Below are 17,957 nucleotides of genomic sequence, written 5' to 3' on the forward strand. Positions count from 1 at the left end.
TTTCCCTCGTGTCCCTTAATAGACAGGCTCTTCGCCCACCCCAGCAACCACCAATTCTGTTTCCTCTCCCTTTGCAAGAATGTCATATAAACAGACCCACACAGTGTATAGCTTTTTGAGTCTGGCTTCTTCCCCTGAGCACAGTGTTTCCAAACGTCTTCTGCGGATGTGCGTCAGCAGCCCAGCCCTCTTCACTCCCGAGTCGTATTCCATTACCCAGACGTATCACTGTCTGTCGTTCCCCAGTTGAGGAGCATTTGGGTTGTGTCTGGATTTAATTAAGAGTTGAACTGTTATGGCAGTATTTATTGGTTTAAAGGCTTGTCAGCCCCTGGACCTGCAGGAAGCAGGTGTGTTCAGACCCCGTGGTTCACTTCATTCCCTTGTCTGTGTGGTCTGTGTTAGAGCTGGTCAAGATATTAAAGTTAAGGCAAAATATAAAACTTCCTGTTTTTTTTGATGAGATTCTTTCCACTTTAACAACCCACGTGCACTTCCCAAACAACAGACTCAGACCTCCAGGCCCAGGAGTGGGAACAGAACGGGATGCTCAGCGCTGGCTCTCTACTCAAGGAAACTTAGGAGAGGCATTGAGGGTGGGGAGGGATGTGGTCCTTGTCACTGGGAAGCCAGTGGATGCCAGGCCTCAGCAGGACTTCTCCCTGAGGGAGGAGGAAAGATTCCAGAACAAAAAAGTGTAGTGTGTGCCTAACACGTGATGTGTGTTGCAGCCGGACCTGCGCTTGCCAAGGCAAAGACCCCAACACCTGCGGTGCCTCCTTCTCCTTTGGGTGTTCCTGGAGCATGTACTTCAACGGCTGCAAATATGCTCGGAGCAAGACACCTCGAAAGTTCCGCCTTGCCGGGGACAACCCCAAAGAGGTGAGGAGCGTTCACGGAGCCGCCAGACCCTCCCACTCGCCCTGTCCCACCTGCTTTCTTTCATTGTCCAGCTGGGAGGTGAGGTTAACATGACTCAGATGTACAGAAAACGGAAGTTGCTTTCTGTGCTTCTCTTGCTGTGAAATAATGTGTGAAGAGGTGCAATGAGTGAAAAATTAGGCTTCCCAATTACAGGTGCGTCAGACTCTTCCAGTTTAAAACAGTCTCTTTAAGGTAAATATTCGAATTCCTTATCAGAATTTGACCCTTTTAAAGGGTAATTTCTTTCCTTCATTTTTCCCAAGACGTCTTCCTGGGAGGTGTAGCAGGAAGCGGCCTGTGGTCCTGGGCCATTCTCTGGGCCAGTGCTGGGCTTCCCAAGGCGTCCCTCATTCTGTCCGGCTGCTGGACAGACCTCTCTGTGCAGTTGTCCCGTTGTCTCCTCCCTGGGGGCCTGGCCTAGTCCTCAGGTACTGGGCTGGCATTCACATGACATGGCCTGTAGGCCTGAGGCTTCCTCTGCAGTCTCCTCACCGGAGGCCTGGCCTCCTTTTCAACCCATTGACAACCGGACAGGGGCCTCTGGTTTTCACTGTCGGCTCCGCTCAGGCTGTAGGTACCAGAAGCATCAGGTTAGCTCACCTCCCCCTCTGCCACCTCCCCTCTGCTGTCTGCATGGTGAAGGCCATCTTGAGAGGTTCCAAATGCAAAGAAGTCTCGGGCCTAGCTGGGCTCTCTGTCACTTCCCCTCCAGCCTCCATGGCTCCCTCCTGCCTGAGCTCCTGTGAGGGTGGGATTCTGGGTCCGTCTGCTGGAATCCAGGTAACATCTCCATGCCAGCCCCTACCTCCCAAAGCTCCTCGAACCAGAAGAGATTCTCCCTTTTCCCTGGGGCAGGGACTGCCCTGGGGCACATTTGTTCTATACCATGTAGAAACTTCTAGTTCAGATTTCCAAGCTTTGCTATTCATAAGTCAAAGGAAGCATATTCAAATTTAGAACACTTTTTATCCGCAAAGCCTGGCTTTAGACTGTTGCGTGAACTAGTCTAACGGTTTGATTTGACGCTAGACTTTTATTTACGACAGCATCCGCCCTCCCTAGAAGCAGCAAATGCATTTGCTTCAATGAGTGCAGAAGCCCCAAAGAGGTGAATGCAGAAATTAGGAATGAAAATGCATTGACTTAATTGCTCACCGGTATTTCCCGTTCCATCAGCTGCCATTGCCTGTATCCTTACTAAGTGCTGGGTGCTCTGCCCAGCACCTCTCAGTTAATTTCATGACACCCTGATGACCTCGGCACCATTACCCCTCACTTTCCAGGTGAGGCACATGACTCGCCCAGGGCAGTAATGGCAAAGTCAGGGTTTCAGCCCAGGCGTGTTTTCCCTGAGTTCACGAGCTCACCTCCAAACTGGGCTGGCTTTGGGCCCACTGTGCTAGTGGCAGCATCTGGATGGCAGCCTGAGAGGTGCCGTCAGGGGTGACTGGCAACTCTGCCAGCCCCATTCGATGGACAGCTGAGCAGTTGGTCTCGTTCTTCCGTTTCTAATTCTGTGAAGTGGGTTCTTTTTCTCTCCCCGCTTTCTCCTGCTTTCTTCTCTGAAAGCTCTTCATGCCTTTTCCGAAAACTCTTCAAGGCCTGCTAGGAGCTTCCACAGCCCTACTCGCTACCCTCAGATGCCCAGAGTTCGGCTGTGGACACCTAAAACTTTCCACCAAGTGTAGTTGGGGGCTGCTGCTTCGTCTAGGGCAGCACTGTCCATTGGAACTTTCTGTGATGATGGGAATGTTCTCTGCTGTCCAGGGCAGGAGCCGCATGGAGCTACTGGACATTTGAAATGTGGCCAGTGCAGCAGAGGGACTGGATTTGAATTGTATTTAATTTTAATTAAAATTAATTTATATTTCAATAGCCACATGTGGCTTGTGACTAACACATGATATGGTGTGTATAGAAAACAAAGCTTTGAAATCTGTGTACCTGGCTCAGGACAGGCTGTGCGCCTGGCTGGCTGTGGAATTCCTAGCATAGACCTTGATCACCCATCTCGGCCTTTATTGACCTGTTTGTAACATGGGAAGAAGGATCCCCATTCATTGCTCATGCTTTTACACGCTACCAAACCGCACCTCTAACCCAGGGTGTGGAGGACTCGAAAGCAAGAACCGTTTTCTGTGTGCTGAGCGGCACTGGGAGCGAGTCTAAGAGAGCAGTGGCTTAGCAGTCGGGCTGACTGGCCTTCAGGCAGGGGCTTTTCCTGGTGAGCTTCAGTGTCTCCAATTTTCAAACAGACACGGTACCATACCCCTCACAGAGGGAACACAGTGAAAACTACCTGGTGGTACCTTACTTTCTACCTTCCCAATGGCACGTAGTTCTGGAATGGCGATGGTTCTGGAGTGGTGGCTGATTCCAGTGTTCATTTTGCCAGGCAGGCTGCTCTGGATATGTGACTGTTCCTCTCTCCACAGGAAGAAGTGCTCAGAAAGAGTTTCCAGGACCTGGCTACTGAAGTTGCGCCCCTGTACAAGCGGCTGGCCCCCCAGGCCTACCAGAACCAGGTACTGGCTCCTGGGCCATTCTCTACCCACATGTCATCCCCATCCCTCTCCAGGCTCCCTGAAGTAGGGAAACGGGGAGTGGGCTCCTCTATGCTCCTTAAGCCCAGCCAGAGATGGAGCAGTGATGCAGTTCTTTGATAAGATCCATTTTTCACACCACGCCGCTGACTGCGTCCCAGACCACCTCTCCTCCATCCCTGGTCTGCATTCCTGGCCACCGCCTCTGGTCTGGTTCCTACTGCCGAGGCTCGAGTGCCTGTCCCTTGCCAGCCTTGCCTCTCCCAGATGAGGCTAGGGGGACCTGAGATAACCCAGGAGGAACTGGTTCCTACAGGCACCTTAGCCAGAAAACCTCCCTCCTCTGGCCCAAAGGCAAGGCACCTGTAATCCTTAACTTCCCTCCTCCAAGACCTGGCCTCCCCAGGTGCAGAATCAGGGCCACTCACCTCAGGCCACGTGAGCAACTCTCCTTGGCCATCCACACAGGTGACCAATGAGGAAATAGCGATCGACTGCCGCCTGGGGCTGAAGGAAGGGCGGCCCTTCTCGGGGGTCACGGCCTGCATGGACTTCTGTGCCCACGCCCACAAGGACCAGCATAACCTCTACAACGGCTGCACAGTGGTAAGGACGCCTGTGTCCTGTCACAGCCCCACCCACGGGACCATCCTGGGAGGGGGCCAACGGGTCTGTGCAGTCAGGAGGCTCGAATAGGGAGGGACCAAGAGACAGATTCTCAGCATCGGGGACTGCCCACTCCTGCCCGCCTCTCTGAGAAAATTTGCCAGATGCCTGCACAGGCCTGGCCTTGTTTCTGTGGTTAGGTGGATGTTGCAGCCCCTTGGGCACCTGGAGCCCCCAATTGTCTAAAGCATAGCTCCAGTCTTTGTGAACACTTGGATTGAAACCCAAACAATCTCTCAATTCATTCATTGAGAAAATGTTTACTGTGCCCAGGTATGGCTCTAGATGCCGAGGGATAAAATGGACAAAGGTCTGCCCAAGTGTGTGATATACTGTGGGATACACAGGGAAGGCTGAGAGGAAAAGATGAAGGAGGGTAAGGGATGAAGTGATAGGAAATATTTCAGATGAAATATTTAACCTAGTGGTCAGAGAGGCTTCTCCGAGGAGGGCACCTGAGCTGAGACATGAATGAAGTGAGAAGGGACTGCTCGTCTGGGGGTGGAGTGCGCCAGACAGAAGGACCAGCACAGGCAGAGGCTCGGAAATGGGAGTTAGAGGAGTGGGCAGGGACCAGGTTGCAGGGAGCCCAGGAGGCCGGGCAGGGCTGTAGGTTGTGTTGTAAGTGTGATGGCAAGTCCTGGGAGGGTTCTTCAGCTGGGAATGGGAAGATCTCATTTATAAAGTTAGACATGCTCCTTGCTCCTGCAGATGGAGAATAAAGTACGTGAGGTGGGGGTAAGGGAGGGTGGGAGAGAATCAGAGGAAGGAGGCCAGGTAGGAGGCTGAGACAGTTGTCCAGGCCAGAGCCGACAGGGCCTGGGCAGGCATGAGGGTGGGGGCTGGGGGGTAATTGGACAGATTTTGAATGAGTTTGAAAGTACAGCTGAGAGTATGTGCTGATGGACAGGATGTAGGATGAGAAAGATGGAAGACTTGAGAACCATTCTAAGGTTTTTTGCTTGAGCAGCTGGGCAAGTGTTGGTGTTATTTACTGAGATGTGGGATAATGGGGGAGGACCAGGTTGGGGTTAAAAATCAAGACTTCTGTTTTGAGATGCCTGCTAGATGGCCAGGTGGCGATGTGGAAAGGGAAGGGAGAGGGAGGGTCTGGAAAAATGGACTGGGGACTGGAGAGCATGTAGTTCGTGGTTAGAGCCAAGAGGCTGGATGTGGTCACCCGGAGAGAGAGTAGATGGAGAAGACAGGAGGTCCCTCGAAGGCGTGAGGCCAGCTCTGTCCTCTGCTTTCTACCTGGGTCCTGGGCAGTCAGGGCTCCCCGGGGGCTGTGGAAGAGGCAGGGACACTGGCACAATTCACCCAGAGTCTGGTGTAGCTTGTGTCCCCATGGAGACTGCTGGCCCAACCCTAGGATTTCATTTCTCCACCTGTCTTCCTTCTCCATGTCCAAGGCTGAGAAGCAAGATGGGGCAGGCTCCTGCCTACACTGTGTTGTGAGGGTTTCTAGCTGAAATAGAGAGAAAGGGCGGCCCTCCGGGATTAGGAGAGAGGCGGAAAAGGAGGATGGGGCACCGGGAGATGGGAGCACAGGGAGGTTATTTGTATCCCGGAGCTTCTAGAGTTTGCAGAGAAAAAAAGTAAATTTTTTCCAAAATGAATAGTATGTTTTTTACTAAGTAAACAAGTATTCTTTGTAAAAATGTTTAAAATAATATAAGAAAGTATAAATAAATAAAGTAAAAATTGCCTGAAATCTCATAGAGATAACCAGTGTTAGTGTTCTGATGACCATCCGTTTAGACACCTGAGTAGATGCGTGTGTGTGCACGTACAGGTACATAAGCTTCACAGAAATGACATCACATTTGTGTACATGCTGTTCCATGACCTGCCGTTCTTAACTCAAGGATACATGGTGGGCAGCTTTCTGTGTCCGTGGCTGTAGGTTCACTTCATGTTCTAAGGCTGTATGTATGATTTACTTGACCATTCCCCTCCTGTTGAACAGTTCGTACTTTCAGACTTGGTCCTCTGTAAACCACAGGGAGGGGCCGTGCTCACACACCTGTGCAGCGGTGTGTACTCTCCTGGAGGTTCCGGGCTGAGGACAATTTCAGGCTTGTTTTCTGGCTTAGTTGGCAACACAGTGTCTTGTCAACCTTTTTAGTCTTTCCCTGCCTGAGTGGCAAACAGTACAGCCTCATTTTAATTTGTTTCTTTTATTACTAGAGAGATTGAATATCTTTTCCTGTTGTTTTTTTTTTTTGCTCATGTTAATGTCATCTTTGTGACTATCCTATTTGTGTCCTTATTACTGTTATTTTTTTAGCCATATCTGTTGATGTTTTTGAGGTATCTCTGTATGTCAGGGAGAAACAGCGTCTGTTGTCTCTCATTTTTGCCTTTTATTTCTCTCTGTTGTTTAATGACACTGAGTTTTAGAGAATGGTAGGACCCAGAAAGTATACAGGGGTCTGGCCAGAGCAGAGTAAGTCTGAAGACCACACAAACTCTGGGAAGAAATACACTTGGTAGCGCCTGACACCAAAGGCGAAACTATAGGTGAAAGTATGAATACGGCTGACTGCATAAAAATATTCAGTAATAAAACACCATAATCAAAATTGAAAAGCCAATACAAACAGGAAAACTTTATTTGTAATAAGTGACAAAGGGAATGATGCAAAGATTATATAAATGATAACAAATGAATAATCTAGTATAAAAATGGGCAAAAGGCATAAAACTCACAAAAAAAGGAAGACCGTTAGAGAGTTGTGTTAAAATATACTCGGGATTTTTTTTTTTTTTTTTAATCAAGTAGGATAAGATGGGAAGACTCAGAAATGATTGTCCTGAAGGAAGAAGTTTATATTCACAGAGCTCTAGAAACAGGCGATGCAGCAAGCCATGTGGGGAAGCCCCAGGGTCGGTCAGGAGGCAGGAGTGAGGGGAGAGCATGGCCCAGAGCCTTTATTGGGGGATTTCATGTGAAGGAATGGGTGAGGCAGGGTAGGTAAACTGAGTCAGCTTAGAATTGGATAGTTTGAATAATATCTGTGGGCTCTGGGCTATAGGAGTGGTCCCTACTTGTCCATACCTAGCCCTGGGGTGATTTAGGGCAGTGGGAATCTTGGTGTGTGAGAGTTTGGTAAAGAGGATGATTGCGGGGGTGGGCCCTGGATTGGTTAGTTTGTATATCAAAGGTGTGCTCACAGGGGAATGAATCATTTGCTATCTCTAGTAATTAGCTAGCCCTGGGAGAGGCAGTCCCACTAGAAGCAAGGCCCCAAATGCCAGAGTATCAAGAATACACAAAATAAGAATATAGTCAATACAAGAGTGGAGAGTAAACTTGAGAAAAAAAAAAATCAAACTTCATTAGTAATGCAAACCAATGAAATAAATTTTGATAATAATGAGCAAAAAGTTTTAAAGAAATTGATGGCAAAATTATTGGCAAAAGTATAGGAAAATTAAAACTCACATTCTGCCAATATGAGTGGAACACTGATGATAATCGTTTTGGAAGGTAACTTAGCAGTATGTGGCTGTTCTGCTTCACAGTGTTTATTCTAAGGAATGAAGTATTTTTAACAATTTAGCCAAAAGGATAAAAGTATTGTTTATGACAAGGAAAAATTGGAAATAAGTTTACATAGTAATGAGATATTAGTTAAATAAATTAATGCATTGATACAGTAGAATCAGCTCTTAAATCATACTGAAGGCAAATATTTAATACATAAGAAAATATACTATGTTTTAAAAAATGAAGTTATTCTAAAACTGCATGCAGAATATGATCCTATTTAATTACCAAAAAGTGAGTCTGTACATGTGTCATTGACCAAAATGTTTATAGTGATTATTTCTGAGTGGTAGTATTATGGAGGTAATCTTTATTTCCTTTTTGCTGGCCTACATTTTCTACAACCAGCACATGCAGTTTTTAATATAAAGGAAAAGTATTTTAAGAGCCAAAGGAGGCCGAGTGTTCAGGGCAAAAAGGATACTGGTGGGCATTCTGAGGCTCTGCTGGGTGATCTGGTGCCGTGGCAATAATGCTGGGCTGGGGGGTGACCCAGCCCCTGGTCAGCCCTGTGACCTGGGCCAGTCGTCTCATCCCCTCTCAGCCTTATTAAGATCGCATGAGACAGTGTGAATGGATGTGCTTTGAAAGCTGCAGAGCAGACTAAATGTTGGTGGTACTGTTCCTCTATGAACCAAGATGGACGTGCTGTCTGGACACTCTTAAGTAATAGGGAGCAGAGGGCCCAAGCAGATGGCTGGTGTTGGGGCTGTGTGGGGAAGGGGTCACCTGTGCGGGATACTCAGCTCCTCCTCCCAGCACTGGGCTCCCCCAACCCCGTGCCCGTCCTCCCTCTCTCTTCTGGGGCAGGTCTGTACCCTGACCAAGGAAGACAATCGCTGCGTGGGCCAGATCCCCGAGGACGAGCAGCTGCACGTGCTGCCCCTGTACAAGATGGCCACCACGGATGAGTTCGGCAGTGAAGAGAACCAGAACGCGAAGGTGGGCAGCGGGGCCATCCAGGTGCTCACCGCCTTCCCCCGCGAGGTCCGGCGCCTGCCAGAACCCGCCAAGTCCTGCCGCCAGCGGCAGCTGGAAGCCAGGAAGGCGGCGGCCGAGAAGAAGAAGATGATTCAGAAGGAGAAGCTGAGCACCCCAGAGAAGATCAAGCAGGAGGCCCTGGAGCTGGCTGGCATCTCCACTGACCCAGGTGTGTGGGGTGCGGGCGCCCACCAGGGTGGCATTGGTGCTGTTGGGTGGGGGCCCTGGACGGCTCCCTCACTGCCTCCTTCCTGCCTCGAGATAGAACTCCAGGCAGAAAAGTCCTGCGGCCCCTCTCAGCCATCTGGACCATCCCATTACCTTAATTTTGTCCGTCAGTGTAAGAGCTGCAGCAGCCCCAGGACACCAAACCTAGTAGGAGGCACCTGGGGAGCAAAGGCAAGGAGGTCGTCTTATCTTCCCAAGAGGAGCTGGGTTACCCCTCCAGCTTGCCCACTTCTCTGAGAGTCTGCGGAGGGTGCCATGGCTTCAGGCACGTGGGCTGCAGCGGGGGTGGCCGAGCATGCCGGCTCGCCCTTCTCCTGGCCCTTGGCCCTGCCCTGGCCAGCACGAGGAGAGTGCTTCCAGGAGGAATTGTGGCGTTCACGAGGGTGGGGAGGAGGCATGACGGGCTGTGGGCTGTGTGAGCCACTTCTCCCAGGGCTTCCGCAGGTGTGGGAGGCCGTGCCCAGAGCGAGTCCAGCCTCGCTTGTCGTGCGTGTCCTGCAGAGGAAGCCTCTGAGGGGGAGAGGGAGGCTCTGTCCCCACTTCTGCCTGGGGCCTTGGCAGCTGTGCTTCTCCCTGCTCCTTCTCCGTCTTGCCTCCTGTTCTCCCCAGGCCTGTCTCTGAAGAGCGGGTTGTCCCAGCAGAGCCTGAAGCCCTCCCTCAAGGTGGAACCGCAGAACCACTTCAGCTCCTTCAAGTACGGCAGCAACGCGGTGGTGGAGAGCTACTCGGTGCTGGGCAACTGCCGGCCTTCCGACCCGTACAGCATGAACAGCGTGTACTCTTACCACTCCTACTATGCACAGCCCAGCCTGACCTCTGTCAATGGCTTCCACTCCAAGTTCGCTCTTCCATCATTCAGTTACTATGGCTTTCCATCCAGCAACCCTGTCTTCCCCTCTCAGTTCCTGGGGCCTGGCGCCTGGGGGCACACTGGCAGCGGTGGCAGTTTCGAGAAGAAGCCAGACCTCCACGCTCTGCACAACAGCCTGAGCCCAGCCTACGGTGGTGCTGAGTTTGCCGAGCTGCCTGGCCAGGCTGTTCCCACAGATACCCACCACCCCACTCCTCACCACCAGCAGCCTGCTTATCCAGGCCCCAAGGAGTATCTGCTCCCCAAGGCCCCCCAGATCCACCCAGTGTCCAGGGACCCCTCTCCCTTTGCACAGAGCTCCAACTGCTACAACAGGTCCATCAAGCAAGAGCCAGTAGACCCACTGGTCCAGGCGGAATCCATACCCAGAGACCCTGGTAAGATGGGCAAAATGCCTTTGCCCGAGGCATCTCAGAATGGGGGACCCAATCACCTATGGGGACAGTACTCAGGAGGCTCAAGCATGTCCCCCAAGAGGACTAACAGTGTGGGTAGCAGCTGGGGTGTGTTCCCTCCAGGGGAAAGCCCTGCCGTCATCCCCGATAAGCTCGGTTCTTTTGGGGCTGGCTGCCTGACCCCTTCCCACTTCCCAGATGGCCAGTGGGGGCTGTTCCCTGGTGATGGGCAGCAGTCAGCTGCCCAGCATGGAGGACGGCTGCGAGGCAAACCGTGGAGCCCCTGCAAGTTTGGAAACAACACCTCGGCCTTGGCTGGGTCCAGCCTGACTGAGAAGCCTTGGGGGGTGGGGGCAGGGGATTTCACCTCTGCCCTGAAAGGTGGTCCTGGGTTCCAAGACAAGTTGTGGAGCCCCCTGAAAGGGGAGGAGGGACGGATTCCAACCCCTGGGGCCAGCCAGCTGGACAAAGCCTGGCAGTCCTTCAGCATGCCCCTGGGCTCCAGCGAGAAGCTGTTTGGGGCCCTGAAGTCCGAGGAGAAGCTGTGGGATCCCTTCAGCCTGGAGGAGGGGATGGCTGAGGAGCCCCCCAACAAGGGGGCTGTGAAGGAGGAGAAGGGCGCCGTGGACGAGGAGGAAGAAGAGCTGTGGTCTGACAGTGAACACAACTTCCTGGACGAGAATATCGGCGGCGTGGCTGTGGCGCCCGCTCACGGCTCCATCCTCATCGAGTGTGCCCGACGGGAGCTGCATGCCACCACGCCCCTCAAGAAACCCAACCGCTGCCACCCCACCCGCATCTCGCTGGTCTTCTACCAGCACAAGAACCTCAACCAGCCCAACCACGGGCTGGCCCTCTGGGAGGCCAAGATGAAGCAGCTGGCGGAGAGGGCACGGGCGCGGCAGGAAGAGGCCGCCCGGCTGGGCCTGGGCCAGCAGGAGGCCAAGCTCTATGGGAAGAAGCGTAAGTGGGGCGGCGCAGTGGTCAACGAGCCCCAACATAAGGAGAAGAAGGGGATTGTCCCCACCCGGCAGGCGCTGGCTGTGCCCACAGACTCAGCGGTCACCGTGTCCTCCTACGCCTACACAAAGGTCACTGGTCCCTACAGCCGCTGGATCTAGGTGCCAGGGTGCCAGCGTACCTCAGCGTCGGGCCCGGCCCGAGCTGCCTCTGTGGTGCTTTTGCCCTCACACCTGGGGGCGGGTTGGGGGTGCAGAAGTCTTTTTATCTATATATACATATATAGATATGCATATATATGTATTTATGGTCCAAACCTCAGAACTGACCCGCCCCTCCCTTCCCCCACTTCCCCAGCACTTTGAAGAAGAAGCTACGGCCGTCGGGTGATTTTTTTCGTGATCTTAATATTTATATCTCCACATTGGCTTTTTTTCCCCCCTTGTTTGGGGGGCTTTTATTTTCTCTTGTTTTTAAAACTCTATCCTTGTATATCACAATAATGGAAAGAAAGTTTATAGTGTCCTTTCACAAAGGAGTAGTTTTAAATTCCATTTAAAATGTGTATTTATTGGATTTTTAAAAAGCGACAATAGTAATGGTAAAGGCTGGGCAGGAAAAGCCAGAAGCGCTGATTCCTGGCCCGTCTTGCTGGGCCCAGCGAGCCTGGCCCCCTTGGGAGCTGACGCAGTTCTCTCAGCCATCCGCCCCTTGCCCATCCCTCCGGACAGATACACCTTCCCTTCAGGGGAGGGAGTCCTCGGGACAGCTGCTTTCTGTCCTCTCCGGTAGGATGGGAGAATCTGTAGAAAGACATCTGGGGTCCATTTGCCAGGCACCGCTTGCAGTCGGCGGGGAGGGGGACAGATTCACCCCAGGCCAGACACCTGAGAGGCTGATGCAGATTTTCCCAGCAACCAGGTTGGAAGTAGACAGCTTCAAGCTTGCTAGTCTCCACACTGAATCCTCTCTGTCCGTTATTTATCAAGTCACGTGATGTCGTGGTTCCCTAGGCAGCACCTCGTGATGGAGCTGGAGTTGAGAGGCTCTTAGGGGCCTTTTCCACCAAGTCGACAGGCCAGTGAATACTGGGCTGAAGGGATTTGTCTTAGTGGCAGTTTTTCTAAAAAAAATGCCCCCAAGTCCATGCTGATACCGAAAAAGGGCTACTGTATCTAAAAACAAGAAGTTGAACCCAAGCTGTGAAAAGCCGGCGTTGCCCTGTGTGCAGCGCTCGCAGAGCCTGGTGCTGTAGTATTATGCTGGGACCTCCTTGACTCTCGGGCAGGTCGCGTCCCGCGGGAGCTCAGCACACCAGTGTAACAGCAGTTAACACATCTCTCCTTATTCCTGGATTTTCACATTGGAGAATGGTGCATGCCTCACATCCGAGCCCACCCCTCCATGCTATCACATGGGGACTGGGCCTCCACTTAACAATTTTAAAATGCAAGAATCAAACTTTTTCAGCAGGTAGCTATGATTTTCCTCTCTGATTGGTGCCATTTCTCTATTCAGTCAGTTTCTCCTTTCCTTCCTCCCCTCTCCACCCACTTTAACACACCTGTTTGAAAATACTGGTGCATTTATTCAGTTCTTTGAAATGAGAATGTGGTGCTTAATTTTCACAATGTTGAGAGAGGTTGGGCCTGACAGGTGGAAGCAACATTCATCCACAGCAAGTCACACTTCTTAAAGAGGTTGTTTTTCCTGTGGTATTAGCCGCAGTTACATCAGTGTGGATGTGGTGACTGGGGGGCTTTGTAGGACACGCAGAGGGGAATATGGCCACGCAGTGAATGACAACCAAGCCCTGAGATAAACGTCAGATATTTATTGAGCAGTTTTATTCAGATGTGGGTCTTCGTAAAACGAGTTTAACAATCAGATGACGATGCTAAAGGCAAGTTCCTGAGCTTCCAGGTGCCTTGTGTAAGAGCTGAGAACTGACCCGCTGGGTGTTTGCTGTAACTGTTCCAGAAGCCCTGGCGGAGAGTCGCTGTAAAATGTCCTGAGCATTTATGTGGTCTGGTTTTAACTGTAAATAGTGAAAGATTTTTTTAAGCACTTTTGCCTAGATTTAAACAGCAACTTGAAAAATAAAAAGTATGTTTTAACATGTAATTGTGGGAGAAATTGTAAATAGTAGCTGAATATTTAACGTGCTTTGTCTATCCTTCACTTTTACCATATTCTGTAAAGTTGCATTTATTTTACAGGACAAAAATGAAATATTATTGCTTTTGAAATAAATACCCAAGAGCTTATCAGGATTTAGAATTATTCAGAACTCAGATTTATAGGAAAACCTCTGACCTTCAGTTTGACAAGCTAAAGGAAGCAGAGTCTTTAATGAGCATGCTAATTTTCTAGTTTTGAGGAAAAGTTGGGTCCTTTAAATGCTATTTTGCTTATCGCATCAGTACTTTTATGCAGGTCTCATTTGACTCCGTGCTTAGGTAGATACGGGGGTGCCTTGAAAACTTCATTTTAAATGATCTTAAGCAAGAAATACAATATTTTACGAAACATTTGGAGAATGTGACCGTCTGTATGACCCGGGAAAGCCCCAGGTTGGCTGTTGGTTTGGAAGGTCCCGAGTGTAACCCAGGTGATTCTGCTACTTGGCATGTGTGAATCTTCCTGATGTGTGTTAAATATACTCTTCCCCTCGTCACCCTTTGGTAGCAAAGCCATTAGCTGAAAAGAGAATCCAGTACAAGCTCAAAGCATGTGATATCTGTCCCCCCAGCTCAAACAGCCTTTGGTGCATAAATTTCTAGATTAGCGAACAGGCTGCTGAGAGGTGAGCCAAGAGGCAGTCTCCATTGGACGTTCCCGTCCCCTCAGAATGGTGTTTCCGAAATTAGATGGTGCTGTTGCCATGCTCAAGCCCATGCTGATTTGTACACACTACATGTATAACCTACCTCAAATCTCAGTCATTAAAATTAGCATGCTTTAGACATATATTTAAAAAGTAACTATGCACAGCTCTTTATCCCCCCTTGCTGCTGAAGGTTTCTTAAAGAGAAAAATCAAATTTTTATTTTTTACTGGCACTATCATTTTTTAAGTCCTAAAGATGATTAACAGACATTTTTATCATGAGAAGAAAAATAAAGCCATTGCAACTAAAGAACCTAACAGCATGACCAAGTTTTAAGAGTAATATTATAGCAACGGAAAATGGAGTCTTATTGTCATCTCCCCAGTGTGCCCTGTTCCAATACCATCCACGTGCAGCGCAAACATTTGGTTCCTCTTGTTTGGTGTGGTTTTCCCTGCCTTTTGTGTGCAAGGGATGTGCTTGCAAAGTTCTGTGCTAAGAGATTTTTAAAGTAAAAATCGCTTCGTGGCAGGTTCTCACAAAATAACTGGTGCTAGCTCAAGAAATCATTATCTAACCATCAGAAATCTTGACTAAAGGTGTTTCATGGATCCTGAGGATTTTTGTTGTTGTTTTTGTCGTTGTTTGGTTTGTTTTTTTGGCAGGGCCTAAGTTTCCCACACGCTGGCTTCGTGGGTACTGCTTTATCTTCTCACTGAGATGACAGTGGTGTACATGGAAAGAGATCATACTGTCCCCCACCTTGGTCCTTCCACCAGCCCCTTTTGGATACTGTAGTGTGCAGAGCAAGGGATTTTTAAAGTGCTAAAGCAAAAAGAAAGAAGGAGCAGAGCTCAATTGCTTTGTACCGAAAAAGCAATAGGTGTGTGAGGACAGTTGACGATGAATAGTTGGTAACCTGATTTCACTGAGAGAAATGCAGCTCGACGTAGTGACGTTTGCCAGATCTCAAACCAAGGCAATGCTGGTGGAAAACGAAAATGACATCCCTGACGTGCCTCAACCAGTCTCTTTCCTTTTGTTACTGAAGTGTGTGTTATGGCCTAGGAAGCATTTTTATGAATTGAAATCGTCTAAATAAAATGGTGCTATGGTGTTTCCATGTGACTGTCCCTGATCCTGTCCTGCTGAGGTGCTATCAAGGTTCTGAAACCACAACCAACCAAAAACAAGGTGGGCTCCAGTCTCTCTTGGCTTCCCCTCCCCTCTTTTGGTGCTGTCTCCTTAGACCTCTGTTTACCGCGTGCTATAACCTGCTCTGAGCAGTTTTTCTGTTTTGTTTTTTGTTCTTCCCTTGGTGGCCAAACACAGAAAGGCACGTCGCAAAGGCAGCTAGCTCCCTGGCTGCAAATGGGAGTGGGCCTGCCTGGTTTGGTTGGTGCTCCATTTTACATCTGTCATCTCAGGCCTACTGAGAAAGGAAGGGTGAAGAGCTTTTTGTTTTTCTTGAGGAAGAGGAGTCAGGTTCTCCTGCCTCTTTTAACATGGCAGGCATTCTCATAGCCGGGGACACGTGTTCTCCTCCTGCAGCCCAGGGTGCCAAGTAGGTGTCTCTGAGAGTCCCAAAGGCACCTTGCCTGCCAAGGTGCCCCAGACGGATCTCCTTCCTCACCTGGCACTGGTCAGGGCTGTGGAGGGCAAGGGCTCCTTCCTGGGCTCCACAGCCTTTGCCCCAGCGTGGCCCTGTCCCTCATTGGTAAACCCCTCATATTCAGACTAAAGGAAGGCGCTGTTTTTGCTCACTCGATGCCACTGAGGCTGTTTTTTAGTTGGTGCTATTCTAAATTTCTTCTTGGGTCCACAAAAGTTGATGTTCTAAAAACTCAACAGGAAGCTCCATTTTGTGTCATCCACTGTCACAGTAATTTTTTTTTTTTTTAAATACCTCAAAAACAGGACATCATGACAACTTGGGTAAAGTAGATTCCGTGAGGGTCTGACACCTGCAGGTTGTCCATTTGATGATGTACTTGACCTTGAAGAATCTGGGGTCATTTTATTTTTTTCATTCTTCGGCAGTTAAAATGGCAGAACGTCTAAAGGAAGGAGCATGGTTGACTTTCATTTTCTTCTTAAGTTTTGCTTCTCAATAAAATGTGAATATCCTATGCCCATCTCATTGAGCTTTTTCAGTCATCGTTACTGGCATTTGAAATGACTCCTTCAAAACCTAATTTTATTAGCCAGCTGCGTCTACAGTAGTACATGGCCAATTTTAACATACCCTGGACCAAAATGAATACTTTTTGAGGTGCATACCCCCAACATTGGTGATAGTCCTACACCCACGTGTGCAGTTTTTTCTACCTGTGAGGCGCCTGTCTCCGCGCTCCCAGGCCTTCCTCCCGCAGAGTTGCCCCCAACAGCAAAGCAATAGGCTTCTCCCCTGAGCAGAGACTGCAGCACAGAAATGCAAGGTCTAACGTTGCTTTTTGCCTAAGAATCAGTGAGTGATTTGGCCTACTTCCTCGTTTGCTTCTATTCTGATATCAGGGATGCTTTTTGTAGTGGTATTATTTGCTCTCTTTTCTCATTTTGACTACCCGTCGTCATTCAGGGATAACTTTGTCACTATTCACATGGGGATTTAAAAAATACTATTTGGCTCATTTGAACATCCAAATTTTCTTGGTTCCAATACTTTTTTTTTTCTTTTGAGGGGGAAAAAGGAGGAGAAAAACAGGAGTGATGTCATTTCTTTTTCATGTACTCCAATTTCAAAAGAAACAAGGGCAGGTCGTATTGTGGCATATAAATGCGCTAGACTTAATCTAGAACCCCTGCAGCTTTTTGATGTGTTTTATTTCTTCTCTCTGAATTCCTGTTTGGTTACTTGGCTTCCAATGGAGGTGAACTTAACAACCATACTTGAATATTCCGTCTTGACTTTGTAACTGTGGCTACTTGAAATGAAGTTTATCTGGGGTTGATGGATGAATGGTAGATTTTTGCAATGTCTCAAGGCAATAGGATGTGTATTATTAAACTGTAGATATTCTTAGTACAGTAAATTTATGCTGATAATTTTATTTTGTATAATTTTTACCTTTTTGTTAATATTTTTCCTCCCACTTTATTGGTTTGCCTCCTGAGCTACCCCTCCTTACCCTCCCTTCTCCCCCAGTGTTTCAGTAAATTTAATTTAGGGTGCCTAGAAATTGCAAGTATGTATCCTTTTTTGATTTGTATTTTATTATAATTTACACAAACAACTGGGTTTGTGAACTGTATTACTCCTGGTATCTTTAAAATATTGTGGGTGTTTTAATAAATTTTATATTTATTTTTTGCACTCAAATTCAGTGTCGATCCTTCTTTTCCCCCCTTGACGCAGTCCCAGGTTGGGTATTTAAGGTTGACTATAATCCCATCCTCCGCCTGTAGGTTGTAGATGCACAAATGAAGCCCTCACTAATGGCAGTGATAGAACTGTCTTTGTCCCCTTCTGCCATCTGCAAAAACTAATGTTCAAAGGCTATCAGCTTTTAAAGCTGGCTAAAAGGGGAAACAGAGATGGCCTTTTTCTCATTTATGTTTCTCCTTTTGCTTTCTTTCCCTTTTATCTTTGACCCCTTTTTCCATTCAGTTTGGAGACCAACCTCTCTCTCCCCAGCACGTGCCCCCCCGTCCCCATTAAAATTGTTCACTTCTATTGCTTCTCAGACTTTTGGCTAAGATCAAGTATAGTATGTTTTAATTAGTTTGAAATTGTCCACTTCTGGTGTTACGTTTGCTAAAGGATCACCGAATCCTGCTCCCATCTGATGGCCTGAACCCCTTGTCTAGTAGGGAGGGCCAAATGTGGGGCCCTAGATTCTGTTTTCCTTGGGGCAAGGAGGTTTTCCATAAGGTCCCATGCCTGAGGCTGCCTCTCGTAATTCACATTGTGGTGGTGGGTGATGGTGAAAAGGGAACTATGAATCCAGGAGAACAAAAGAGAGAAGGGCATGTGGGAGAGGAAACTGTCCCTTCCTGCTTGAAATAT

At 48.9% G+C, this 17,957-nt stretch overlaps 1 protein-coding gene across 1 annotated transcript in view; it reads left to right on the forward strand.

Moving 5' to 3' along the window:
• Nucleotides 1-17,270, forward strand: part of TET3 (tet methylcytosine dioxygenase 3) — a 29,582-nt gene extending 12,312 nt beyond the window's left edge. The window contains exons 8-12 of the mRNA XM_074333913.1: nt 732-882; nt 3,360-3,449; nt 3,936-4,073; nt 8,497-8,836; nt 9,505-17,270. Coding sequence (XP_074190014.1) covers nt 732-882; nt 3,360-3,449; nt 3,936-4,073; nt 8,497-8,836; nt 9,505-11,282 — 2,497 coding nt within the window. The 3' untranslated portion in view covers nt 11,283-17,270. The remainder of the gene's footprint in view (nt 1-731; nt 883-3,359; nt 3,450-3,935; nt 4,074-8,496; nt 8,837-9,504) is intronic.
• The last annotated feature ends 687 nt before the right edge of the window (nt 17,271-17,957 follow it).

Source organism: Rhinolophus sinicus, linkage group LG05 (assembly GCF_036562045.2).
Source record: "Rhinolophus sinicus isolate RSC01 linkage group LG05, ASM3656204v1, whole genome shotgun sequence".
NCBI classification, from domain to species: domain Eukaryota; kingdom Metazoa; phylum Chordata; class Mammalia; order Chiroptera; family Rhinolophidae; genus Rhinolophus; species Rhinolophus sinicus.